The sequence below is a fragment of the Erythrolamprus reginae genome, unplaced genomic scaffold (genome assembly GCF_031021105.1).
Source record: "Erythrolamprus reginae isolate rEryReg1 unplaced genomic scaffold, rEryReg1.hap1 H_47, whole genome shotgun sequence".
Classification (NCBI taxonomy): domain Eukaryota; kingdom Metazoa; phylum Chordata; class Lepidosauria; order Squamata; family Dipsadidae; genus Erythrolamprus; species Erythrolamprus reginae.
Window position 1 is genome coordinate 202,685 of NW_027248503.1, and position 27,707 is coordinate 230,391.

The 27,707-nt window shown below is 41.5% G+C and overlaps 1 protein-coding gene across 4 annotated transcripts; it reads left to right on the plus strand.

Moving 5' to 3' along the window:
* Positions 1-3,400: 3,400 nt before the first annotated feature.
* Positions 3,401-26,397, plus strand: LOC139155698 (O-phosphoseryl-tRNA(Sec) selenium transferase-like). 4 transcript variants are annotated; one of them, XM_070730939.1, is made up of 11 exons: positions 3,401-3,585; positions 5,140-5,294; positions 6,397-6,515; positions 7,223-7,381; positions 8,301-8,454; positions 11,575-11,677; positions 12,919-13,048; positions 17,198-17,289; positions 22,523-22,616; positions 22,709-22,799; positions 23,866-26,397. In XM_070730939.1, the coding sequence occupies exons 1-11, from the start codon at positions 3,472-3,474 to the stop codon at positions 24,134-24,136; spliced, it is 1,482 nt and encodes a 493-aa protein (XP_070587040.1). In that variant the 5' UTR covers positions 3,401-3,471; the 3' UTR covers positions 24,137-26,397. The 4 variants fall into 4 exon arrangements, with proteins under 4 accessions (XP_070587040.1, XP_070587041.1, XP_070587043.1 ...); XM_070730940.1 differs by having other exon boundaries at positions 3,420-3,616; XM_070730942.1 differs by lacking the exon at positions 3,401-3,585 and adding an exon at positions 3,840-3,858.
* The last annotated feature ends 1,310 nt before the right edge of the window (positions 26,398-27,707 follow it).

A 27,707-nucleotide genomic window follows, 5' to 3' on the forward strand; every position in this document is an offset into this window, starting at 1 on the left:
AATGATTGTCATAGGGGTCAAACAAGCAATCAGGAAACAATATAAATTGTAAGGATATAAGCAACAAATTACAGGCATACACTCATAAGTGAGAGGAGATGGGCGATAGGAACGATTAAAAGACTAATAGTAATGCAGCCATAGTGAATAGTTAGACAGTGGTGCGGGAATTGTTTAGCAGAGCAGTGGCGTTTGGGGAAAAACTGTTCTTGTATCTAGTAGTCTTGGTGTGCAGTGCTCTATAGCGTCGTTTTGAGGGTAGGAGTTGAACAATTTATGGTACATCCAGGATGTGAAGTGTCAGTAAATACTTTCACAGCCCTCTTTTTGACTCGTGCAGTCTACAGGTCCTCAATGGGAGGCAGGTTGGCAGCCATTTTGTTTTCTGCAGTTCTAATCCGAGAGAAACAACCTAGAACTTAGGAGGAATTGCCTAACACTGAGAACAATTACCCAATTACTAAGAAGAAATTCCCTGATGGTTTGAACAATTAATCCGTACAGATGTTGCCTCCAGAAGTTGTGAATGCTCCAACACTGGAAGTTTTTAAGATGTTGGACAACCATTTGTCTGAAGTGGTCTAGGGCAGGAATGTCAAACTCGTAATAACATGCCAACCTTGGTCTGGGCTTTTGTGCCTGAGCAGGGGCTGTTAGAAGACCTCCAAGGTCGTAACCAGTGGAAGCTGCCAGTGCCCCATCACAGGAAATTTTCAAAAAAAGACGGCACAGCCACTTGTCTGGAATGATACAAGTACAGTAGTCCTCAACTGACAACAGTTCACAGTGACCGGTTCAAAGTCACAATGGTGCTAAAGAAAGTGAGGGATGACCAATTTCCACACTTAACGACCGTTGCAGCACCCCTCTGGTCATTTGATCACAATTCAAACATCATTGGAGCAAATCAGATTCACTTAACAATAAGTGTTACTAGCTCAACAACTGCAATGATTCACTCAACAACCGTGGCAAGAAAAGTTGTAAAATGGGGCAAGACTCACTAAGCAACGTAAAGTTTGGGCTCAGTTATTGCCATAAATTGAAGACTACCTGTAAGGGTCTCCTGCTGGAATGGGGGTTTGGACTAGAAGACCTCCAAGGTCCCTTCCAATTCTTTATATCCTGAAAAAAAAACAACCCCTGGTTGCTGCTTCTAATGGTTAAAGTAAATAAACAATAAAAATACAAAATAAAGCGAATTGTCTACCCAATCACAATCCAGCTTTCTGATGGTCCTTCATAAATTCTTTTATGGCTTTAATGCCAAGCTAAGCAGAATAAAATGAGTGCCATTAAATAGGGCTGTTTGTTCTTGAGAAATAGTGCCAACCTTGACATTGTTTTAACCTCGGAGGGACACTTCCTGAATTTCCTGCCTGCCTTGTTTTGAGGCAGAATATTTTCTGATGAAATATTTTGCAAAGCCTTGGTCATTGGGGGAAAAAAAAATCGAGGGGGGAGGGTGTTTTCAACTGGGCCCATCTGCATTTTCTTAAAAGGCCCAAGGAGCCAACATGGGTTTAAAAGCATACTTGCGAATACTAGTGCCAGATGCTTTCTCCCACTTCTAAATAAGAGACTGCTACACTGAATAAATCAAAAAATTTTAACCAGCGTTTTTGTGAACGTGATGTGGCTTGGCGTGGCAGGGGAAGGATATTGCAAAACTCCCAATTTCTACCCCAATTTCTGGGGCCAGATAAAGGTGGTATTTGCCGGTTCTCCAGAGACTACTCAAAATGTCTGCTATCTGCTGGATTTCACCCCTGCTCTATTGATAAATAAAAACGAGATAAAAATACTAGATTTCACTAATTTTATATTACCAATATGGATTCATACTGTTTATACATTTGTATTTAATTTCAGATGCATTTCAGGCTAACATTTCGTTTGTACATGGGTGGTTATTATCAGGCCCTGCTGCTTCTATACTATTTTTTATATTCTACTTTACACTCTACTCTATTTTCTATTATATTTTATTCTATCCAATTCCATTCCATTCAATATTCTATTTTCTACATTCTATTTCGTCACTTGATAGTGGGAGAAATAGCATTTTACAATGTAGAATGGAAACCAATTTCTATGTTATAAATTGGCGCCCTCTTGTGTTTCTAAAATTCAGAAGTCTTCCAAACACTTTTTAATTAGCCTTAATTTTTTGTTCCAAGAGAATACAGCTAGTGGTGGACAGTAGGACTATATACCAAGTTAGAATCAAGGTGGTGGTGGGGAAATCCTATATATTTGTTCATATTGCATTTTCCTATCAACTAACAAGATGCCTATCTCCCAATCAATTTTCATGTTCTTATCAATTGGGTAGGGGGAAGTTACTGTATAGCAATAGCACTTAGACTTAGACTTCACAGTGCTTTGCAGTCCTCTCTAAGCAGTTTAGAGAGTCAGCCTTTTGCCACCAACAATCTGAGTCCTCATTTTACCTACCTCAGTCAATCTTGAGCTGGGTAGGATTGAGCTTCAATCTTGAGCCAGTTAACATTGAACTGCTGGCAACGGGCAGAGTTAGCCTGCAACGCTGCCTTCTTACCATTCCACCACCAGGGCTTTCTACGCACTATAGAACGTATAATATTTTTGTCCGTATTAAGCAAACAATGCAGCCCACTGAGAACTGCATACCCAGCCTGTAAATAATCCCATTAGGTTGCAGCTTATGTGCTTTACAAAAAGGCAAAGAGAAGCCCCTAATTTTATTTTTTTCGCTTTCTTCTCCATAGCTTCATGATGTTCAGCCCAAGAAAGAGCTCCGGGATCTTCAAAAGGCTATATAGCCTCAGTTGGGAGTTGGGCTTAAGGAAAGGAAGGAGGACTGATGGGCTGTGAATTTACTTTGCACCAAGGCAGGGGTAGGCAAAGTTGGCTCTTCTATGACTTGTGGACTTCAATTCCCAGAATTCCCGAGCCAATCTTTCTAGCTGAGAAATTCTGGGAGTTGAAGTCCAGCTGTCATAGAAGAGCCAATTTTGCCTACCCCTGGACCAAAGCAATCCCAGAGCATTCAAGTGGGGACAAAGGACAAATGACAGGTGGCTAATAATGTCTTCTGCTACAGCTCTTGCACAAAGCACGGAAACATGCCTCTTGTCAGCTTATTGGGACATAAGCAGTTTGAAATGGATTTTTTCTTTTTAAAAAGGGACAGAGGAAAGCAAGCTCCTTGTTTCTAAGGGCACCCACTGGTCTCTAGTTGATTTGCTACTGCCTTTTCATAGGATTTCTTTTTTTCCTCATTTCCCAATCGGGCTTACAGCCTGAGTATCGCCTGGTGGTCTCCCATCTCAGTCCCACTCCACTAAATTGAGCTTCCTCCTCCCAGCCTGCAGGGGGCGCGCGCCGCCTTCACCGCCGCGTCGCCCGGAGGGGTGGAGTTACCCGCCAGGTGTCGACTGCGCCTGCGCACCCGCCTCGCCTCCCGCCGCCGCTCGCTCGTCGCCTGTCATGAACTCGGAGAATTTCCAGGCCGGCGAGAGGCTGGTGAATGCGGCCTACGTGCGGCAGGGTTGGCAAGGCCGCCGCGCCCACGAGCTGCGAGTGCGGACGCTGCTGGAACAGGTGCCGCTCGCCCCGACCTGTTGGGAAAGAGGTGGGCGGGGTTTCGGAGGGAGCCCCGCCCCCGGGCTGGTTAGACACGCCCGCCCCCCGTGGGAGGAAGGGGCTTGGATCCAGCGGCCGCGTTTCTTTAATTGGCGCTTTTTATGACGTATAGACTTCAACTCCCAGAATTCCTCAGCCCGCATATCCCTTGAAGTCATTAAAAGCGCCGTAGTTTTCCCACTCCTGGTGGCTCAGGAATTATGGGAATTGGAAGTCCATAAGTCATGAAAGGTCCATACTTCCACCCCATCCCCACTGGACCCAGGAATTCTGGGAGTTGAAGTCCATAAATTTAGCTCCTAGTCTAGGCCAGTCAATTCTTAGATGGGAGGCCACCAGGAGAGCCTGGATTTTTATTTTCACCTTTTTGCTTTCTAGGCCCCTCTTGGCAAATAGCTCGCAAGCTTAAACTATGGTTTAAGCCAGTATACTGGTTGATATTATACATTAGAAGGACAAATTGATAGACTAATTTTTGATTGAATACAATTAATTACTATTGATTGATTGATTGATTGATTGATTGATTGGATTTATATCCAATTATATTATATCTAGTATAGTAAGGTGGATGTTTAAAATGAGAGAGAATGGAAATAGCTCAAGTAGTAAATTTTTTTTTGTAATTTGCCACAAATGAAATTAGTTTACGTACATTTGGAAATTTTACTATGTTATTTATATAGGTTGGTATTATATATTAGAAGGATAAATTGATGAGGGTGATAGGCTAATTTTTTGACTGAATTACCAGATTGAAAGGCGGACATCTAAAAATTAGAGAGAAGGGAAATAGTTTAAATGGAAAAAAAAATGCCATGATTGTTTACTGTGGTATATACGAGATCGGTTTGAGTGTATTTGGAAATTTTATTAAGTTGAGATTTGAAGAATTAAATGACTTGGAATGATATCAATAAAATAATGAAGATTAATATGAGAAGCATAATGATAGTTTAAGAATATTATAGAAATCAGTATTGCTTTCTATGGGGCATGGGGCATTTGGTCATGATAAATTGGGGTGGGGGATCAATGATGAAGACAAAGATTTAAAAAGGTGAATAAACAAATATGCCTTAAAATTAAAGAGAATGAGAAAGAATATGTACCTTTGTAAATTAAGCTAATTTAGGTTAATTTAGGGGGGGGGGAACTGCTTGAAATTAATTGGTAGATAAATATAAAAATATAAATCTAGTTTGTCATTTCAAAAAATCCTTTCTTAGCAAGCACCTAGAAACCAAGAACATATGTACCAAGTTTCAAGTTTGTAGGTTTTACATGATGATTTAGTGGTATTTGGCTTTTTTATACTGGATGGATGGATGGATGGATGGATGGATGGATGGATAGATTAGATAGATAGATAGATAGATAGATAGATAGATAGATAGATGGATGGATGATGGGTAGGTAGATAGATAGATAGATAGATAGATAGATAGATAGATAGATGATAGACAGACAGATAGATATTATTATTGTGCTGTTGTTGTTTTTTTCCTGAAGGGCAAATGTCCCGAAGATGGATGGGATGAAAGCACAATTGAACTCTTCCTTCATGAACTTGCAATTATGGACAGCAATAATTTCCTGGGCAATTGCGGTGTGGGTGAGCGAGAAGGAAGAGTTGCGTCCCAAATAGTGGCTCGGAGACATTACAGGTAAAAAGGTGGTTTGTTTTACCCGGAGTTTTGTTTGATACATTGACACTTAAAGCTTGAAAATGTATGTAGATGTGTATCAGAGCGTGTTAATATAAGTCAACTGGCAGTTGGAACAGAGTTCTTTTCAAGTGGGGAGGGGGAGTAGAATGTCTAAACTCCCAGCCCATTTGACGCCTTTTCTTGCCGCAGTTGTTAAGTGAATCAAAGCCATTGGTAACTTAGTAACCAATGAACTTTCATTCATTCATATCTAGGATGTGTTATTTGAGTGTTCCCTTTATTATTTTTTAGCAGTATATACATGCCATATGTGTACATACATATTACACTCAGGCACAGAAAAATATACATTATCTACTATTCCAAAAATTGTACACATCCAACCTCATTTACTGCAATAGGAAAAACATACCCAGAGTCCAGAAGGGAAAAAAAGGGGGGGAAATCATTTTTTTTCCTACTGGTTCTGCATATCTGACAAAAAAAATTACTGGTTCTGCGTACCTGACCGAACCTGAAGGAATCCATCACTGGCCCAGTTCAAACCAGAGATTCTCTTTAAGAGCGAGATAGAAATGCTTTAAGTTCTCCCTTGAATATTATGAAACTTGGAATAAATTGTATAATTGGTTGGAAAATGAAATAAAAACAATGTGATATAGTGTGAAAGAACATATAAAAATTGGAAACGTAAATATAAATAATATATGGAAATAGCACATATAAATATAAATACTGTATAACATAAATAACATATATATAAATAACAACAGTAGATTGTAGAAATGACATAACATCGATCTGTGTAAAATTACTGTGATGTTTTTAATTATGTCATTTCTACAATCTACTGTTGTTATTTATATTTACGCTTTTTTAAAAAAGAAGAAATGCTTTAAATAAATTTTTTTTTAAAATGGAATAAAATTCCAATCTGTTGGGACCTATTTGTACTTTTCACCTATAATTTTCACCCAAGAGGAATTTGCTTCTTTGTTGCCGAGATTTCCCAAATCCGCTCCTTTAAGTCTTCCCAATTTTAAAACCGGGATTTTTTTTCCCGCCTCCCCTAGTTTCACCAATGTTGTTTGATTCCCAGGTTGATTCACGGGATCGGAAGGTCAGGTGACATCGCCGCGGTCCAGCCCAAAGCGGCCGGCTCCAGCCTCTTGAATAAACTGACTAATTCGGTGGTCTTGGATATTTTAAAGCTGGCCGGTAAGTACGGAGCAATATCTGGTGAAGAATATACTGTTGTAAAGGTATTTGCTGTAGAATACGAGAATATATTATATTGCTGTGTGTGTAATAGTATATGGACCTGGTGTGTGCGAATTAGAGAAGATAATTCAATAGGAAGATAATTTAATAGGAAAGTGAACACAAGAGCAAAGGGACACAATCTGAAGTTAGTTGGGGGAAAGATCAAAAGCAACGTGAGAAAATATTATTTTATTGAAAGAGTAGTATATCCTTGGAACAAACTTCCAGCAGACGTGGTTGGTAAATCCACAGTAACTGAATTTAAACATGCCTGGGATAAACATAGATGCATCCTAAGCTAAAATACAAAAAATAGTATAAGGGCAGACTAGATGGACCATGAGGTCTTTTTCTGCCGTCAGACTTCTATGTTTCTATAATATGATATGGACCTGCTGTGTGAGAATTAGAGATGTATTATGGATTGTATTATAATTACTGTGTAATATTATGGAGATATTTTATGTCCTGTAAATAATACCTTTACAATATTATTGTATTATTATCTGAACAGCCACCACTGCCACATGTACTCTGGTTCAAATAAAGTATTTCTATCATTGGGTTTCAACCCAGTGTGGAATACTGACATGAATGATTGAATGAATGAGTGAGTGAGTGAATGAACGAACGAATGAATATGAGCTCTCCTTCCCTCGCAGGGGTCCAGGCCACCAGCAGCTGCTTCGTGGTTCCCATGGCAACGGGCATGAGCCTCACTTTGTGTTTCTTAACCCTTCGCCACCGGAGACCGAAGGCCCGGTACATCCTCTGGCCTCGCATCGACCAGAAATCCTGCTTCAAATCGATGGTGACCGCAGGTAAAGCCCCTGACTCCCCAGAGTGGTGGGAAGCGGGCACGGGGTGAGCAATTTCAACACACTATTTATTTATTTATTTATTTACTTACTTACTTACTTACTTACTTACTTATTTACTTACTTTCTTTTTTTTTCTTTCTTACTTATTTAATTACTTACTTACTATTTACTTATTTACTTATTTACTTACCTACTTATTTACTTATTTACTTACTTATTTACTTACTTGCTTACCTACTTACTTATTTCCTTACTTACTTACTGATTTACTTATTTACTTATTTACTTACTTACTTAGTTATTTACTTACTTACTTTGTTACTTACTTACTTACCTACTTACTTATTTACTTACTTACTTACCTATTTACCTATTTACTTACTTACTTACTTACTTACTTACTTACTTACTTACTTACTTACTTACTTACTTACTTACTTACTTACTTACCTATCCACCTACTTACTTCTTTACCTACTTACTTATTTACTTCCTTCCTTCCTTATTTACTTACTTACTTACTTATTTACTTACTTACTTACTTACTTACTTACTTACTTACCTATTTACCTATTTAAATATTTACTTACTTTCTTACTTACTTACCTACCCACCTACTTACTTATTTACTTACTTACTTACCTATTTACTTATTTACTTCCTTCCTTACTTTTTTACTTACTTACTTACTTACTTACTTACCTACTTACTTATTTACTTCCTTCCTTCCTTACTTATTTACTTACTTACTTACTTACTTACTTACTTACTTACTTACTTACTTACTTACTTACTTACCTACTTACCTATTTGATTTGTATGCCACCCCCCTCCAAGGACTTTATGACTTTATCGCTGTTATTCATTCGTTCATCCTTTTTTTGTGTGTGTGGTTGTCGTCTTCCGTTTTTTTGGTTAGGTTTTGAGCCGGTGGTGATAGAAAACTTTTTAGAAGGAGACGAGCTGCGGACCAACCTCCGGGCCCTGGAAGTTAAAATCCTGGATCTTGGGGCGGATCAGATTCTCTGCGTTCATTCGACCACGTCCTGTTTTGCTCCAAGGGTACCCGACAGGTAAGTAAATGCCCAGGTAAACGGGTGGCATGAGGAGTTTGAAGTGTGTGTGTGTGTGTGTCAGTAGCGGGTCCCTACCAGTACGGTCGACGCCGTCGTAGCAGTAGCAAAAATGGAGCTGTGCATGACGCTCTGGGTCTACAACGCGTGCCCGTGCAAGCCCAAGTGAGATTTTGCTTCTGCGCATGCGCTGCTAAGGACCCATGCGCAGAGGCAAAATCTCGCCAAGGGATATGACCGTCAGAGAGAGATTTTGATGATTTTTTTGCTTCTGCCTGCGCGTCCCCTCATGAGATATTGCTTCCTGCGCAAGCACAGAAGAAAAATCTTGCTCTTAGAACTTGCCCGTAGAAAGTTTTATTAGGGTTAAATCAGCAATAATTAAATCTCTCTTCTTCTTACTCTTTCTTTCTCTTTTTCTCTTTCTCTCTGTTTTTCTCTCTTCCTCTTTCCCTCTATCTCTGCCTTCTTTCTCTTTCTCTCTTTTCCTCTTTCTCTTTCTCTTCCTGTTTCTTTTTCTGTTTCTCTTTGTGTCTTCCTCTTTGTTCCTCTTTCTTTCTCTGTTTCTCTTCGTCTTTCTCCCTCTCCCTTTCTCCCTCTCCCTTTCTCCCTCTCTCTCTCTTCCTTTTTCTCTCTCATCTTATTTTCTTTCTCTCTTTCTCTTTCTCCCTCTCGCTCTCTCTTTCTCTCTCTTCCTCTTTCTTCCTTTCTTCCTCTCTCTCTTCCTTTCTCTCTTCCTCTTTCTCCCTCTTCCTTTTTCTTCTCCCTCTTTCTCTCTCTCTTCCTCTTTCTTCCTCTCTCTTCCTTTCTCTCTTCCTCTTTCTCCCTCTCCCTTTCTCCCTCTCTCTCTTCCTTTTTCTTCTCCCTCTTTCTTTCTCTCCCTCTTCCTCTTTCTTCCTGTCTCTTCCTTCCTCTCTTCCTCTTTCTCCTTCTCCCTTTCTCCCTCTCTCTCTTCCTTTTTCTTCTTCTCCCTCTTTCTTCCTCTTTCTCTTTCTCTCTTCCTTTCTTCTTCTCTCTCTTCCTTTCTCTCTCTCTTTCTCCCCCCCCCTCTCTCTTTATTTATTTATTGGATCTCTAGGCCGCCTTTCTCCAGCCAACTTAGGGCAGATTACAAAGTCTTTACAACAATTACAAAATATAAGGAAACCCAATAAAATCTTTAAAACCCCATCAATTAAAAAACATATATAGAAATCCAATGATGATCCTTCCCTCATACTGTCAGCCAGAGCAGAGTGGCATCGCTCAACGGCCCCAGGCCTGCCGGCAAAGATGCATTTTTAGAGCCTTACGAAAGGCCAGGAGAGTGGGAGCAATGCGAATCTCTGGGGGGAGTGGGCTGGAGTCACCACCGAGAAGGCCCTTCCCCTAGGCCTCGCCAGGCGGCATTGCTTAGCTGACAGGACTCTGTGGGTTCTATCCGGCCACTGGGATATATGAGGCAGGAGAAGATCCCGTAAGTAATCTAGTCCTAAGCCATGTAGGGCTGTTACTCTATCTTTTAAATTTCGGGTATAAATTTTTTTTCTCCACCTTAAGATAAAACATACGTAAATAACAGAACACAATACCAATATCCAACCATATACATATGCCAAATCTTCATATCATTAATGTGCTTTAAGGAGTTTCTTCATCATTATTTAGGGAGAAAGGGAAAGAAAAGAAAAAGGAAAAAAATATCGCCCTCACACCAACATTTAACTTGATTCCCTAAGGAGAATAATTTTCCCATGTAAAAACATGAACGGTCTTAAATTTGTGTTACATTAGCAACTAGTGCTGCCAATATTTCCTTTTTTCCCCCCATCTGGGTGTCTACCCCCTATTTTTTCAATCTTTTACTTAAAAAAAAAATATTCATATATTTTAGATATTTTTAACTTCTATCCATTCATGAAATTTCCCCCAGATTCTATAATATTCCGAATCTTCTTTATCTTTAAGTCTTAAAGTAAGTCTATTCATTTCAGCACAGCTCTTTTTTAAAAAAATATTCATCAACTACATCCAAACCCCATTCTGCACGCTTTGGTGTCTTTAGTAAGAAATTGGTGGTGTTTGTTTTTGTTTTATAAATAAGAGCAAATGGCACCTAGCAAAAGACCTTTGATAAGAATCCTGCCCCCACCCCTCCAGGCCTCTTTTCAAGGTTGAATTATCGTCTAATTTTGTCGGTGATTTTGGCTCTGTGCAAAACAGCGGAGCCAGTGACTAAGCGCTTCAATTATGCTTGCCGTTACAGAATAACGAGAACATGTCATCCTTTAATTGTTAAGGGGAAATTGGCTTTCAAAGGAACGTTGGTTTAAAAAGGGTTCTGGGAAGAATTTTTCCTAACCTGCCAAGAGCTCTCTTCGCAATCCTGTTGTTGGCAAACCCAAGGAGAGGTTTTACATGAGAGAGGGATATTAATAAGACTATTCGTGTTGACGCTTGATGTAAGTTTTAGACATTTGACCTACCTATAGGGGAGGTTCCAGGTGGAATTTAGCCACCCAACTATCAATTTGGGGTCTAAATATATAGCAGTTTATTGCTACTATTCTGTTCTATTGCTACTATTCTATTCTATTCTATTCCTCCCTTCAATTATTCTATTTCTATTTTATTCTTATTCAATTCTATTCCATTTTATTCCTCCATTCCATTATTCTATTTCTATTTTATTCTTATTCTATTCCATTCTATTCTATTCCTCAATTCCATTATTGTACTTCTATTCATATTCTGTTCTATTCTATATTCTACTCTATTCTATTCTAATCCTCCATTCCATTATTCTATTTCTATTCTATTCTTATTCTATTGTGTTCTATTCTTATTGTGTTCTATTCTTTATTCTACTCTATTGTTTTCTGTTGTATTCTAGTGCACTCTAATCCTCCATTCCATTATTCTATTCTTATTCTGTTCTGTTCTTATTGTGTTCTGTTCTATTCTATTCTTTATTCCACTCTATTCTTTTCTGTCCTCTCCTGTCCTCTGCTTTACTATTCTATTTTGTTCTGTTCTACTCTGCTCTAAAAGCCCTGTGTGCCATACGTTTTATGGTAAAATTCACAGAACCTTTTTCAGTCCCGACCTTTTCGCCCGAGTCTTTCCATTTTACATTTGCAGGTTGGAGGAACTGGCTGAGATCTGCGCCAAGTACGACGTCCCCCACATTGTCAATAACGCGTACGGCGTTCAGTCGTCCAAGTGCATGCACCTCATTCAGCAGGTAAGGTGAGCCACCCCACCATAGAACGTAATTCTAAGTTACTTCTCTCCTTATTTAGTTGCCACCCGTTGCTTCTTGTCCTACCCTCAGGTGCTTTGGAGAATAGCTTGTCTCCTTCTTCTTTGTGGCAACCCCTGAGATACTGGAAGGCTGCTATCCTGTCTACCCTGGTCCTTTTTTTCATTAAACTAGCCATACCCAGTTCCTGCAACCATTCTTCGTATGTTTTAGCCTCCGGTCCCCTAATCCTCTTTGTCGCTCTTCTCTGTACTCTTTCTAGAGTCTCAACATCCTTTTTGCATCGTGGCAACCAAAACAGAATGCCGGATTCCAAGTGTGGCCTTACCGAGGCTTTATACAGTGGTACTAACACTTCACGTGATCTTGATTCTATCCCTCTGTTGATGCAGCCTAGAACTGTGTTGGCTTTTTTGGCAGCTGTTGCACACGGGCTACAAGAATGGTGGAAGGTCTTAAGCATAAAATGTATCAGGAAAGACTTAATGAACTCAATCTGTATAGTCTGGAGGACAGAAGGAAAAGGGGGGACATGATCGAAACATTTAAATATGTCAAAGGGTTAAATAAGGTCCAGGGGGAAGTGTTTTTAATAGGAAAGTGAACACAAGAACAAGGGGACACAATCTGAAGTTAGTCGGGGGAAAGATCAAAAGCAACATGAGAAAATATTGTTTTACTGAAAGAGTAGTAGATCCTTGGAACAAACCTCCAGCAGACATGGTTGATAAATCCACAGTAACTGAATTGAAACATGCCTGGGATAAACATATATCCATCCTAAGATAAAATACAGAAAATAATATAAGGGCAGACTAGATGGATCATGGGGTATTTTTCTGCCGTCAGTCTTCTATGTTTCTATGTTTCTAGATCCTTTTGAGCACTATGCGTTGGGTGCTAAAAGTACTAAAAATAGTTAGAAGTCATTGCTTTCTCATTCTCTATCTGTCTCTATCCTTCTTTCCTTTTTCTTCCTCTTTCCCCCTTTCCTGTCGTCAACATCTTCATATGTGCGAGTTCCTTTTTCCTCCCCGTCTTATGACTGCAAAATTTGAGCCCAAAATTTCTGTTGCTATGTGAGTTTTGCTGTGACTCGTTGCATTGGGTGAACCCAACTTTTACGAGATGAAAAATAAACTGTTTTTGTTCTTCCCTTCCTGGGTTTTTGTGTGTGTGTGTGTGGGTGTGGGTGTGTGGGTGTGTGGGTTTGGCTTTATTAGGGTGCCAGACGAGGCCGGATTGATGCGTTTGTGCAAAGTTTGGACAAAAACTTCATGGTTCCAGTAGGGGGTGCTGTCATCGCCGGCTTCAATGACGCCTTCATACAGGAAATTAGCAAAATGTATCCAGGTACTTTGTTTTGGGGTTTGGGGTTTTTTTTAATGATATATATATATATATATATACAGTGGTACCTCTACCTAAGAATGCCTCTACTTACAAACCTTTATAGATAAGAACCGGGTGTTCAAGATTTTTTTGCCTCTTCTCAAGAACCATTTTCCACTTACAAACCCGAACCTCCAGAACTCTAACTGGAAAAGGCGGGGAGAAGCCTCTGTGGGGCCTCTCTAGGAATCTCCTGGGAGGAAACAGGGCTGGAAAAGGCGGGGAGAAGCCTCTGTGGGGCCTCTCTAGGAATCTCCTGGGAGAAAACAGGGCCAGTAAAGGCAGGGAGAAGCCTCAATGGGGCCTCTCTAGGAATCTCCTGGAAGGAAACAGGGCCAGTAAAGGCAGGGAGAAGCCTCAATGGGGCCTCTCTAGGAATCTCCTGGGAGGAAACACGGCCAGTAAAGGCAGGGAGAAGCCTATGTGGGGCCTCTCTAGGAATCTCCTGTGAGGAAGCAGAATAGAACAGAACAGAATAGAATATAGAATACAATAAAATAGAATAGAATATAGGATAAAATAGAATACAATAAGATAGGATAGAATAGAATAGAATTGTTTATTGGCCAAGTGTGTTTAGACACACAAGTAATTTGCCTTGGTGCATATGCTTTCAGTGTAGAAAAAAGAATCAAGAATAAAAAAATCATAATAAAAAAATCATTTAAAATAAGTAAATAAATCATAAAAAACAATATAAAAGAATCAATGCTCACAGCATTGGCTGGACTATTTGCAGCCAAAGGCTGCTTGAGGTGTGTATGTGTTTGTGTGGGTGTGGGTGATCACTTTGTTCTACCAGAAAACGTGGGAGCATTTGGGGAAATTTGGAACAATAAAGGGGTGGTTTGAACCAGCGAAGGCCTGCCGTCTTTGGCGTTACCAGTGTGCCCTCTGTGCCCGTCGTGGGCCCGTGCACAGCCAGCGGTGCGAGATTTTGCTTCTGTGCATGCGCAGCAAGTGAAATCTCACATGAAGATGCTCACGCGAGCGAGATTTTGGTGATTTTCACTGATATTTTTGCTTCCGCGCATGTGCAGAAAATTCCCCAAATCTCGCTCGCGTGAGCATCTTCACACAAGGTTTCGCTTGCTGTGCATGTGCAGAAGTGAAATCTGATCGTGAGATTTTGCTTCTGTGCATGTGCAGAAGTGAAATCTGATCGTGAGATTTTGCTTCTGTGCATGTGCAGAAGTGAAATCTGATCGTGAGATTTTGCTTCTGTGCATGCGCAACCAGCGAAATCTCATGTGAAGATGCTCACGCGAGCGAGATTTTGGTGATTTTCACTGATATTTTTGCTTCCGCGCATGCACAGAAAATTACCCAAATCTCGCTCGCGTGAGCATCTTCACACAAGGTTTCGCTTGCTGCGCATGTGCAGAAGTGAAATCTGATCGTGAGATTTTGCTTCTGTGCATGCGCAACCAACGAAATCTCATGTGAAGATGCTCACGCGAGCGAGATTTTGGTGATTTTCACTGATATTTTTGCTTCCGTGCATGCACAGAAAATTACCCAAATCTCGCTCGCGCGAACATCTTCACACAAGGTTTCGCTTGCTGCACATGTGCAGAAGTGAAATCTGATCGTGAGATTTTGCTTCTGTGCATGCGCAACCAGCGAAATCTCATGTGAAGATGCTCACGCGAGCGAGATTTTGGTGATTTTCACTGATATTTTTGCTTCCGTGCATGCACAGAAAATTACCCAAATCTCGCTCGCGCGAACATCTTCACACAAGGTTTCGCTTGCTGCGCATGTGCAGAAGTGAAATCTGATCGTGAGATTTTGCTTCAGTGCATGCGCAACCAGCGAAATCTCATGTGAAGATGCTCACGCGAGCGAGATTTTGGTGATTTTCACTGATATTTTTGCTTCCGTGCATGCACAGAAAATTACCCAAATCTCGCTCGCGCGAGCATCTTCACACAAGGTTTCGCTTGCTGCACATGTGCAGAAGTGAAATCTGATCGTGAGATTTTGCTTCTGTGCATGCGCAACCAGCGAAATCTCATGTGAAGATGCTCACGCGAGCGAGATTTTGGTGATTTTCACTGATATTTTTGCTTCCGTGCATGCACAGAAAATTACCCAAATCTCGCTCACGCGAGCATCTTCACACAAGGTTTCGCTTGCTGCGCATGTGCAGAAGTGAAATCTGATCGTGAGATTTTGCTTCTGTGCATGCGCAACCAGCGAAATCTCATGTGAAGATGCTCACGCGAGTGAGATTTTGGTGATTTTCACTGATATTTTTGCTTCCGCGCATGCACAGAAAATTACCCAAATCTCGCTCGCGCGAACATCTTCACACAAGGTTTCGCTTGCTGCGCATGTGCAGAAGTGAAATCTGATCGTGAGATTTTGCTTCTGTGCATGCGCAACCAGCGAAATCTCATGTGAAGATGCTCACGCGAGCGAGATTTTGGTGATTTTCACTGATATTTTTGCTTCCGTGCATGCACAGAAAATTACCCAAATCTCGCTCACGCGAGCATCTTCACACAAGGTTTCGCTTGCTGCGCATGTGCAGAAGTGAAATCTGATCGTGAGATTTTGCTTCTGTGCATGCGCAACCAGCGAAATCTCATGTGAAGATGCTCACGCGAGTGAGATTTTGGTGATTTTCACTGATATTTTTGCTTCCGTGCATGCACAGAAAATTACCCAAATCTCGCTCGCGCGAACATCTTCACACAAGGTTTCGCTTGCTGCGCATGTGCAGAAGTGAAATCTGATCGTGAGATTTTGCTTCTGTGCATGCGCAACCAGCGAAATCTCATGTGAAGATGCTCACGCGAGCGAGATTTTGGTGATTTTCACTGATATTTTTGCTTCCGTGCATGCACAGAAAATTACCCAAATCTCGCTCACGCGAGCATCTTCACACAAGGTTTCGCTTGCTGCGCATGTGCAGAAGTGAAATCTGATCGTGAGATTTTGCTTCTGTGCATGCGCAACCAGCGAAATCTCATGTGAAGATGCTCACGCGAGTGAGATTTTGGTGATTTTCACTGATATTTTTGCTTCCGCGCATGCGCAGAAAATTACCCAAATCTCGCTCGCGTGAGCATCTTCACACAAGGTTTCACTTGCTGCGCATGTGCAGAAGTGAAATCTGATTGTGAGATTTTGCTTCTGTGCATGCGCAACCAGCGAAATCTCACGTGAAGATGCTCACGCGAGCGAGATTTTGGTGATTTTCACTGATGTTTTTGCTTCCGTGCATGCGCAGAAAATTACCCAAATCTCGCTCGCGCGAGCATCTTCACACAAGGTTTCGCTTGCTGTGCATGCGCAGAAGTGAAATCTGGTCGCTTCGGGGCGCGCAGCTGCACATGCATCCCAAAAATTGCTACCGAAACATTGCAATTGATTGATTGATTGATTGGATTTGTATGCCGCCCCTCTCCGCAGACTCGGGGCGGCTAACAACAGTAATAAAAAACATCATGCAAATCCAATACTAAAAACAACTAAAAAACCCTTATAATAAAACTAAACATCCATACAAACAAACATACCATGCATAAGTTATAAAGGCTTAGGGGGAAAAAATATCTCAATTCCCCCATGACTGATGACAGAGGTGGGTTTTAAGGAGCTTACGAAAGGCAAGGAGGGTGGGGGCAATTCTAATCTCTGGGGGGAGTTGATTCCAGAGAGTCGGGTCCACCACAGAGAAGGCTCTTCCCCTGGGCCCCGCCAAACGACATTGTTTTGTTGACGGGACCTGGAGAAGGCCCACTCTGCGGGACCTAACCGGTCGCTGGGATTCGTGCAGCAGAAGGCGGTCTCGTAGATACCCTGGTCCGGTGCCATGAAGGGCTTTATAGGTCATAACCAACACTTTGAATTGTGACCGGAAACTGATCGGCAACCAATGCAGACTGCGGAGTGTTGGTGTGACATGTGCATTTTTAGGAAAGCCCATGATAGCTCTTGCAGCTGCATTCTGCACGATCTGAGGTTTACCTTTTACCTATACTTTACCGTTCCGGTAGCAGGCCATCACTGGTTTGAACTGCCAAGTTGCCTGTGTTGCTTCTGTGCTGTGCCCCATTCATCACAGATTCGCTTTCTGGTTTTTTGTCTGTGTCTCTCTAGGTAGAGCTTCGGCGTCTCCTTCTTTGGACGTGCTGATTACGTTGCTGAGTTTGGGGACCAAGGGATACCGGCAACTTCTTCGGGAAAGGAAGGTAGCTTTTCTGCGTCAATGGGTCTTGAGATTTGTCCCTTACAAGCAGGGATCAGACATAGAACAGAACTTGTCTGTTGGGGCAGACTAGGTTTCATCTTTGGCTTTTTAAAATTAAAACAAAGCCTTAGTCCCAGGAGACAAGAGGATAAAACATAACAAAGAAATTAGGTATGTCTAGTTTAATGAAAAGAAGGACCAGGGGAGACATGATAGCAGTCTTCCAATATTTCAGGGGTTGCCACAAAGATTCTCCAAAGTGCCTGAGATTAAAACTAAACAATGGCGCTTGGCGGGACCCAGGGGAAGAGCCTTCTCTGTGGCGGCCCCGGCCCTCTGGAACCAACTCCTCCCAGAGATTAGAATTGCCCCCACCCTCCTTGCCTTTCGTAAGCTGCTTAAAACCCACCTCTGCCGTCAGGCATGGGGGAATTGAGACCCTCTTCCCCCTAGGCCTTTACAATTCTATGCATGGTATGTACCGGTATGTATGTATGTTTGGGTTTTTTTATATTAATGGGTTTTTAATTGTTTCTAACATCAGACTACTATTGTACACAGCTTTATTGTTGCTGTTGGCCGCCCCGAGTCTCCGGAGAGGGGCGGCATACAAATCCAATAAATAAATGAATGAATGAATGAATGAATGAATGAATGAATGAATGAATGAAACAAGAAGCAATGGGTGGAAACTAAACAAGGAAAGGAGCAACTTAAATTAAGGACAAATTTCCTGACAGAACAATTAATCAGTGGAACAGCTTGCCACCAGAAGTCATGGGTGCCCCAAAAAAGCCAGGGTGGCCCAGCAGGTAGAGTGCTGTACTGCAGGCCACTGAAGCTGACTTGTAGATCTGAAGGTCAGCGGTTCAAATCTCATCACCGGCTCAAGGTTGACTCAGCCTTCCATCCTTCCGAGGTGGGTAAAATGAGGACCCGGATTGTGGGGGCAATAGCCTAGCTCTGTTAAAAAAGTGCTATTGCTAACATGTTGCAAGCCGCCCTGAGTCTAAGGAGAAGGGCGGCATAAAAATCAAACAAACAAACAAACAAACAAACAAATAAATAAATAAATAATACTGGAAGTTTTAAAGAAGATGTTGAATAACCATCTATCTGAAGTAGTGAAGGGTTTCCTGCCTAAGCAGGGGGTTGGACTAGAAGACCTTCAAAGTCCCTTCCAACTCTATTCCGATTCAGAGGAGGGAAACTAACCAAGGAGAGAAGCAACCGGGAATTAATTAATTGAAGAAATTTCCTGGCAGTAAGAACAATTAGTGATCGGAAAAGAGTCATTCTTCAGAACTTGTGGTGTGTGCTCGAACACTGGGAATTTTTAAGATGTTGGGTAACCATTTGTCTGAAGTCGTGTAGGGTTTCCTGCCCAAGCAGGGGGTTGGATTAGATGACCTCCAAAGTCCCTTTTCCAACTCTGTTCTTCTGGTCTTTAAACTTGCCAAGTTTGGACGCCCCCTGGATCTAACCAAGTACTTTTTGCTCGGTAAATCCAGTTCTTGAAAATGTCGCAAATCTCTTCTTAGCTATTCAGTATGCGGAAGGAATAAGATGTAATAATAACCTTCCTTTCCAGAGTATATTTTTGCCTGCTCCAGAGTGATAAAATTTAATGCTGGTGGTTTATTACCTTATGTTCTTTAAAAGCTAAGCCAAAGCTACGATGTTCTCCGGAAAAAGCTATTTATAGTGCCGCTTCTATTTTGGTTCCTCTATACCTACAGGGAGGAAAAACTTTTATTATTTCTTTTTTTTTTTCCTCCACTAAGGCAGTGATTTTTTTCCCCTTTTCTAAACCTCGCATCAGTGCAGACCTCAACTTAACGACAGAAATGTAGCCCGAAAAGTTTATGTTGCAAAGCAAGAAATGTGTTAAGTGAGGTTTTGGCCCTGTTTTGGAATACTGTGTTCAGGTCTGGAGACCTCACCTACAAAAAGATATTGATAAAATTGAACGGGTCCAAAGACGGGCTACAAAAATGGTGGAAGGTCTTAAGCATAAAACATATCAGGAAAGACTTCATGAACTCAACCTGTATTGGAGGACGGTAGGGAAAGGGGGGACACAATCAAAACCTTTAAATATGTTAAATGGTTAAATAAAGTTTAGGAGTGAAGTGTTTTTAATAGGAAAGTGAACACAAGAACAAGGGGGCACAATCTGAGGTTAGTTGGGGGAAAGATTAGAAAATATTATTTTACTGAAACATTAGTAGATGCTCAGAACAAACTTCCAGCAGACATGGTTGGTAAATCCACAGTAATTGAATTGAAATATTCCTGAGATAAACATAGATCCATGCTAAGATAAAATACAGGAAATAGTATAAGGGTAGACTATATGGACCATGAGTTCTTTTTCTGTCGTCCATCTTCTATGTTTCTATGTTTTACTCCATTTTTCACTTCACGTTGTTCTGGTCTGACTGGCTACTCCAAGAATCCGATCTTTACAGGCTGGTAATTTTCAAAACAACACTCTTTATTTTACTTTCTTCCATAACTTTTGGGTTCCACTGTGGTCATAAATCAAGGATTGCCCATGGCTGGGCTACTCCAAAAATACTCTCTGTACAGGCTTGCATTTTCAAAAATAACCTTTATTTATTTTCTTCCACACTGGAACTCGTCAATGTACACCTACGGCGTGCAAGTGCATTCCAATCTCACAGGCTAAACTACGAAGCCATAAATTCTTTCTAATGAGCCGGCGGTCGGCTTCTAACATCTCCTTATCTCTGAGTCAGGTTCAAGCTAATTTCAAAAAAATTTATTGTGCAATATTAAAACTCACTTCCCCAGAGAAATGGCAGAAGCATCCATCTTGCCTTTTTCACTTTGCAGAAAAGCATCCTTCATTTCCGGCCAATTCCAGATGTTATGTATTAATTAATTTATACATTCTGAATTAGCAGATTCAAAACCTCTTTTCTGAAAGCTCATCTTTTCTCTGACTTCCTAAATTTGGCACTCAACCAAGAGCTATTCTCTACTCCCCAATTGTCTGAAGAAGCATTGCTATCCATGCTAACGTCCGATGGATTTTTTACTAAGCCTCCTCCACTTCTAGCCGCCTCCACTTCTCTTAAATCAGGGTAAATTACAGCTTCTATGTCTTCCTCCTCCTCTGAATCTGACATTTCCAAAGGCTGACAGGGAACACCCACAACAGCCTGTAGTTCGATCTCAGATCTTGGAAGCTAAAAGAAATAACAGCTCGCTTTGGGTTCAGGCTTCCTCGTTGGACTTGCTTAATTTACAACTTCGCTGTTTAGAAACATAGAAACATAGAAGACTGACGGCAGAAGAAGACCTCATGGTCCATCTAGTCTGCCCTTATATCTTATCTTTATCTTACAATGGATCTATGTTTATCCCAGGCATGTTTACATTCAGTTACTGTGGATTTACCAACCACGTCTGCTGAAAGTTTGTTCCAAGGATCTACTACTCTTTCAGTAAAATAATATTTTCTCATGTTGCCTTTGATCTTTCCCCCAACTAACTTCAGATTGTGTCCCTTGTTCTTGTGTTCACTTTCCTATTAAAAACACTTCCCTCCTGAACCTTATTTAACCCTTTAACATATTTAAGTGTTTCGATCATGTCCCCCCTTTTCCTTCTGTCCTCCAGACTATACAGATTGAGTTCATGAAGTCTTTCCTGATACGTTTTATGCTTAAGACCTTCCACCATTCTTGTAGCCCGTCTTTGGACCCGTTCAATTTTGTCAATATCTTGAACGGGCCCAAAGACAGGCTACAAGAATGGTGGAAGGTCTTTTATTTTCATTTTTTGTACCAACTCGCTCCTGCAGAAATGTAGCCGACAACTCTTTAGTAGGCAATAAATAATATTGTTTAATATTTCTCCAGCGTGGTAATATTCCATTGTGCCTGGCTTAAATATGTGATAGGCAAACGTAAAAAAAAAAAAATCAATGCAATTCAGTTGCAGTTTTTAACGTTTAAAACTTTTTCCTTGGCGTCGTCATAAATTCCCGGCAAAATAGAACTTGGTATATAAAGGGCCATTAATTTATTGTACAGCAAATTGCTTAGCTAGCTGTTTGTAAGATCTAGGAGCTCTTTATAAGAGGGGAGGGGAGTTAATGAGTAAGGGCTGTTTGTTCCATTTTTTCCCATTCTTTTATTGGGCTGAGAAAAACTGGCAAAGTCAGGGCTACTGTTTCACAAGGAAATGGCTTAAAAACCCACAACTTCCCTTTCTTTCTTTCTTTCTTTCTTTCTTTCTTTCTCTCTTTCTCTCTTTCTCCTTCCCTCTTTATTTTTCTCTCCTTTCTTACTTTCTTTCTCTCTTCCTCCCTCTTTCTTTCTCTCTCCTTCCTTCCTTTCTTCCTGTCTTTCTCTCTTTCTCCCTCCCTCTTTCTTTTTCTCTCCTCCCTTCCTGTCTTTCTCTTTCTCCCTCCCTCTTTCTCTCTTTCCTTTCTTTCTTTCTTTATCCCTCCCTCTTTCTTTTTCTCTCCTTCCTTCATTTCTTCCTGTCTTTCTCTCTTTCTCCCTCCCTCTTTCTTTTTTCCTCCTCCCTTCCTGTCTTTCTCTCTTTCTCCCTCCCTCTTTCTTTTTCTCTCCTCCCTTCCTTTCTTTCTCTCTTTCTCCCTCCCTCTTTCTCTCTTTCCTTTCGTTCTTTCTTTCTCCCTCCCTCTTTCTTTTTCTCTCCTTCCTTCATTTCTTCCTGTCTTTCTCTCTTTCTCCCTCCCTCTTTCTTTTTCTCTCCTCCCTTTCTTTCTCTCTTTCTCCCTCCCTCTTTCTCTCTTTCCTTTCTTTCTTTTTTTCTTTATCCCTCCCTCTTTCTTTTTCTCTTCTTCCTTCCTTTCTCCTGTCTTTCTTTCTCTCTTTCTCCCTCCCTCTTTCTTTTTCTCTCCTCCCTTCCTGTCTTTCTCTCTTTCCCCCTCCCTCTTTCTTTTTCTCTCCTTCCTTCCTTTCTTTCTCTCTTTCTCCCTCCCTCTTTCTCTCTTTCCTTTCTTTCTTTCTTTATCCCTCCCTCTTTCTTTTTCTCTCCTTCCTTCCTTCCTTCCTTCCTTTCTTTCTCTCTTCCTCTTTCTTTTTCTCTCCTTCCTTCCTTTCTTTCTCTCTTTCTCCCTCCCTCTTTCTCTCCTTCCTTCCTTTCTTTCTTTATCCCTCCCTCTTTCTTTTTCTCTCCTTCCTTCCTTTCCTTCTTTCTTTCTCCCTCTTTCTTTCTTTCCTTTCTTCCTTTAGGAAATGTTTTCTTACCTTTCAACGGAGGTGAAAAAATTGGCCGCAAGCTACGACGAAAGATTGCTGGATACACCGCACAATCCTATCTCTCTAGGTAAGCTTGGCTTCAGTGGAATGATATGCATAAAGGAGTTGTTGCTACACACCAGTGTGTGGTTTTTTTGTTTTGTTTTTGTGTATTTTCAGCCATGTCACTGAGAGAACTTGACAAAGAAAACCCGGAAGCTGTCACACAGCTTGGATCCATGCTTTTCACCAGACAAGTTTCTGGAGCAAGGTGGGTCTGTTTATATTATATTTCGATTCAGGAATTATCCCGGTTCATAGAATGGGTTGCACCAGGAGGAGGCCCCTTGTGAACATCTGGGGCCTTTTAACTATGGTGGCCCTTGAATTTTTTCTTTAAATTTGGCTGTTTTAATCTTTCCAATATTTATTTATAGATAGACAGACAGACAGACAGACAGACAGACAGACAGACAGACAGACAGACAGACAGACAGAAATATATGAGAAGAAAGAACAGTCAAAAGGTGAAGCTAAACATTACACCAATCTTCAAATCCCTCTGTTAATCATGAGTTATTATATTTAGAAAGATAGATAGATAGACAGACAGACAGACAGACAAACACACACACACACACACAATAGATGATTGAAACATGATAGATGGTTGATAGAGGGAGATGACACATGATTGATAGATAGACAGACACAAAGATATGATAGGTGATAAACAGAAAGACAATAGATCATGGATAGGTTAGACAGAATGATAAGATGGTTGATAGATTAGACAGACACCATATATGATTGCTAGGTTAGATAGACAGGCAGATAGACAGACATGATAGATAATAGACAGACAGACAGACAAACACAATAGATGATTGATAGATTAGACAGACAGACATGATAGATATAGATAGATTAGATAGAAAGATAGTTAGAAAGATAGATGATAGATACACAGATAGACACAATAGATAGACAGATAGATAGACACAGTAGATCAGGGGTGTCAAACCCAGCCTGGAAATATCAAAGGACCGGCCTGTGGTGCCTCTGCTGGCCAAGAGGGGCCTCTGTGGGGCCCTTTTTTGGCCGGCAGTGTGCTGCCAGAGGCTGGGGAGGCCGAAAATGGGCCTCCCCCTACAGTCATAAGGCAATAACCACCTGTACACAACTTAACCACTGAAATTTCACTCAGAAGCAAGACTTGGGCACCTCCAAAGAAGACGGCGGTGGACTGGATGCCCTTTGGTTTCCAAAATGGACCCCTCCAAGTCCAGCGGTGGCAGAAAACCCCCGTTTTGACTCCCGTTTTCCTCTCCCTGCAGGGTGGTGTCTCCTAACACTCTGCAAACCGTGAGTGGCTACACCTTCAAAGGTTTTATGGCCCACGCGGAGCAGTATCCTTGCTCCTACCTGAATGCCGCCTCGGCCATTGGGATGAAGGCCGAAGACGTGGAGAAGTTTGTGAAAAGGCTGGATAAATGCCTGAAGGCTCTACGAAGAGGGAAGGGCCTTCGAGATGGACCGCTGCCCAACGTAGATATGGATTCTGACCTGGAAAAATGCAACGGGAAAGAAGGAGGCACCCAGCCTTAGATGATCCCAACATGTTATTTCCACCTTAGAATGTTTCGCTTTTTAAATAGAAAAAAATAATCAAAAGTGAATCAACTCAGGGCCTTCTCCTACCATTGTCCCCTTGAAATGAATAAAGAGATAATTATTCACTCCCTTACTTAATAATAATAATAACAACAACAACAGAGTTGGAAGGGACCTTGGAGGTCTTCTAGTCCAACCCCCTGCTTAGGCAGGAAACCCTACATTACTTCGGACAGATGGTTATCCAACATCTTCTTTAAAACCTCCAGTGTTGGAGCATTCACAACTTCTGGAGGCAAGCAGTTCCACTGATTAATTGTTTTAACTTGTGTACAGGATATGGGGAGAGAAATTACCTCAGATTCTTGTCTCCCTTTTATCAAAATGGGCGCTACCTTTTGTTGGAACAATGTTTCTTTTCTGGGCATGGTTGCTGTCCAGATTTTAACAGTTGCTCATCATGATATTGGTCTGGATTTGTCATCCCAGCTATGCTACCCACTCTCTTGTCGTCTCTGGACAGACAACCAGCTTGGTAAACATTACATCCAATTGCCAGTTGTCATTATCTTCTCTGGAATGGGAGTGTCTCATTAAAGCAGCCGCTTGTCTCATTAAAGCAGCCGCTTGTCTCATTAAAGCAGCCAATTGTCTCATTAAAGCAGCCAATTGTCTCATTAAAGCAGCCGCTTGCCTCATTAAAGCTGCCGCTTGTCTCATTAAAGCAGCCGCTTGTCTCATTAAAGCAGCCGCTTGTCTCATTAAAGCAGCCGCTTGTCTCATTAAAGCAGCTGCTTGTCTCATTAAAGCAGCCGCTTGTCTCCTTAAAGTTGAGAGAAAAGATATAAACATGAAGCCTTAAGTGGTTTGCATGCAAAATAAATGAATGATTTCTGTTGGCACAACGCACACCATCGGCAATGGCTGCCCATACAAAATCACAACATTTAAAACATGTTGAAGGCTGCTGAATTTCTTAATTTTCCCTGGGAAGTGGCAAAGCAATATGACATCCCCAATATTTACGTTCTAACCAATATTATAGGTTCAGTTCCAGGAAAATACGTTGGCATGTCAGGGGTGCATTTACTGGCTACTCATTAAAGTAACTACATCTTTTCCCAACATTCAAGCATGCTGGTTTTGTATGCGCCTCGGCTTTCTGGGAACTGAATCCAAACTGCTGCGAAGGTCTAATTGCTATCCATGGGAAAAATAAAAGTTTACAAATACCTCCTTGCCTTAACCCTTGCTTAAGCTTACTCTGCAAAGAAGCCTTCCTATGTAAATTATTTATTCACGAAACTGCTGTAATAGCCATTGATAAATTAGAGATGCCAGAAGCACAAAACTGTTCTCGGGTAAGGGAGCTGTGCCTCTTGTTCCAGCTTTCACATAATCTTTCATGAATCATTTATTTTGAGACTGCATCTATGGAATCTCATTAATCTGTCTCATTAAAGCTGCTGCTTGTTTCATTAAAGCAGCTACTTTCTCATTGAAGCAGCTGCTTGTCTCATTAAAACAGTCATTTGTCTCATTCAAGCATCTGCTTGTGTCATTAAGGCAGCAGCTTGTCTCTTTAAAGTAGCTGCTTGTCTCATTAAAGCAGTTGCCTCATTAAAGCAGCTGCTTTCTTATTAAAGCAGCTTCTTGCCTCATTAAAGCAGTCATTTGTCTCATTCAAGCATCTGTTTGTGTCATTAAGGCAGCAGCTTGTCTCTTTAAAGTAGCTGCTTGTCTCATTAAAGTAGCTGCTTGTCTCATTAAAGCAGTTGCCTCATTAAAACTGCTTGCCTCATTAAAGCAGCTGCTTTCTTATTAAAGCAGCTTCTTGTCTCATTAAAGCAGTTGCTTGCTTCATTAAAGCAGCTACTTTCTTATTAAAGCAGCCACTTATTAAACAGCTGCTTGTGTCAAAGTAGCTGCTTGTCTCATTAAAGCAGCTACTTTCTCACTAAAGCAGCTACTTCACTGAAATAATTTAGCCCTATTTCAATTCGTATCTTGCCCTTAAATTATATAGAAACCAAATTCTAATTAGTGGGGTTCTACCTATGAGTAGCATTCGGAAATAGTTATCAAACACTTTGCAAGATTGTTCTGGGTACCAAAGGATCTGTTTTGACTTGTAAACATTATGTCTGTTCGACATGATTTAATGTTGTTTGCTTAGCACGGGACCAGTATCAACCAATGTCAGTTTCAGATTTGCTTTCTCTCCTGATGACATGAAATAAATTGAAATTAATTTATCTTTGGTTTTGCATGCTTTGTGGGACAAACGCAACATGTTATTAGATGCCTGGGTGGTAGATAAATGTTATTTAGCTGACATTGGCTTCTTAAAGATGTCTGCAGCCCAGATGTGGTGGCCCTAAAAGCTGGTGATGATTGAAATCCATGTATTTAGCATCAGGATGCCTAATTGAGCTTGTTTGTTTCCTTGCAGACGTTTCATTAACAGGCTATGTAACTTAGTCATGAAAGTACGGTGGTACCTCTACTTACGAACTTAATCCGTTCCACGAATTAATTAGTTCTTAAGTAGAAAAGTTTGTAAGCAGAAGCAATTTTTCCCATAGGAATCAATGTAAAAGCAAATAATGTGTGCGATTGGGGAAACCACAGGGAGGGTGGAGGCCCTGTTTCCTCCCAGGAGATTCCTAGAGAGGCCCCACGGAGGCTTCTCCCCGCCTTTTCCGGCCCTGTTTCCTCCCAGGAGATTCCTAGAGAGGCTCCATGGAGGCTTCTCCCCACCTTTTCCGGCCATGTTTCCTCCCAGGAGATTCATAGAGAGGCCCCACAGAGGCTTCTCCCCACCTTTTCCGGCCGTGTTTCCTCCCAGGAGATTCATAGAGAGATCCCAGAGAGGCTTCTCCCCACCTTTTCCGGCCGTGTTTCCTCCCAGGAGATTCATAGAAAGGCCCCACGGAGGCTTCTCCCCACCTTTTCCGGCTGTGTTTCCTCCCAGGAGATTCATAGAGAGGCCCCACAGAGGCTTCTCCCCACCTTTTCCAGCCGTGTTTCCTCCCAGGAGATCCATAGAGAGGCCCCACGGAGGCTTCTCCCCACCTTTTCCAGCCGTGTTTCCTCCCAGGAGATTCATAGAGAGGTCCCAGAGAGGCTTCTCCCCACCTTTTCCGGCCATGTTCCCTCCCAGGAGATTCCTAGAGAGATCCCAGAGAGGCTTCTCACCGCCTTTTCCGGCCCTGTTTCCTCCCAGGAGATACCTAGAGAGGCCCCACGGAGACTTCTCCCTGCCTTTTCCAGTTACAGTTTCGGAGGCTCGGGTTTGTAAGTGGAAAATTATTCTTGAGAAGAGGCAAAAAAAATCTTGAACACCCGGTTCTTATCTAGAAAAGTTCGTAAGTTGAGGCATTCGTAGGTAGAGGTACCACTGTATTCGGGACATGAATGCATTGGCTCAGCCAACCCCTAATAAAAGTTTTTATGAGAGCACAATGCAAGGGCCTCTGTTCTTGGGAATAAACCGTTGGAGGAAACATCTTGTCCCCTTGTGAATAATAGAGACAAGGTTGTGTTAAAAAAAGTTCTTGCATCC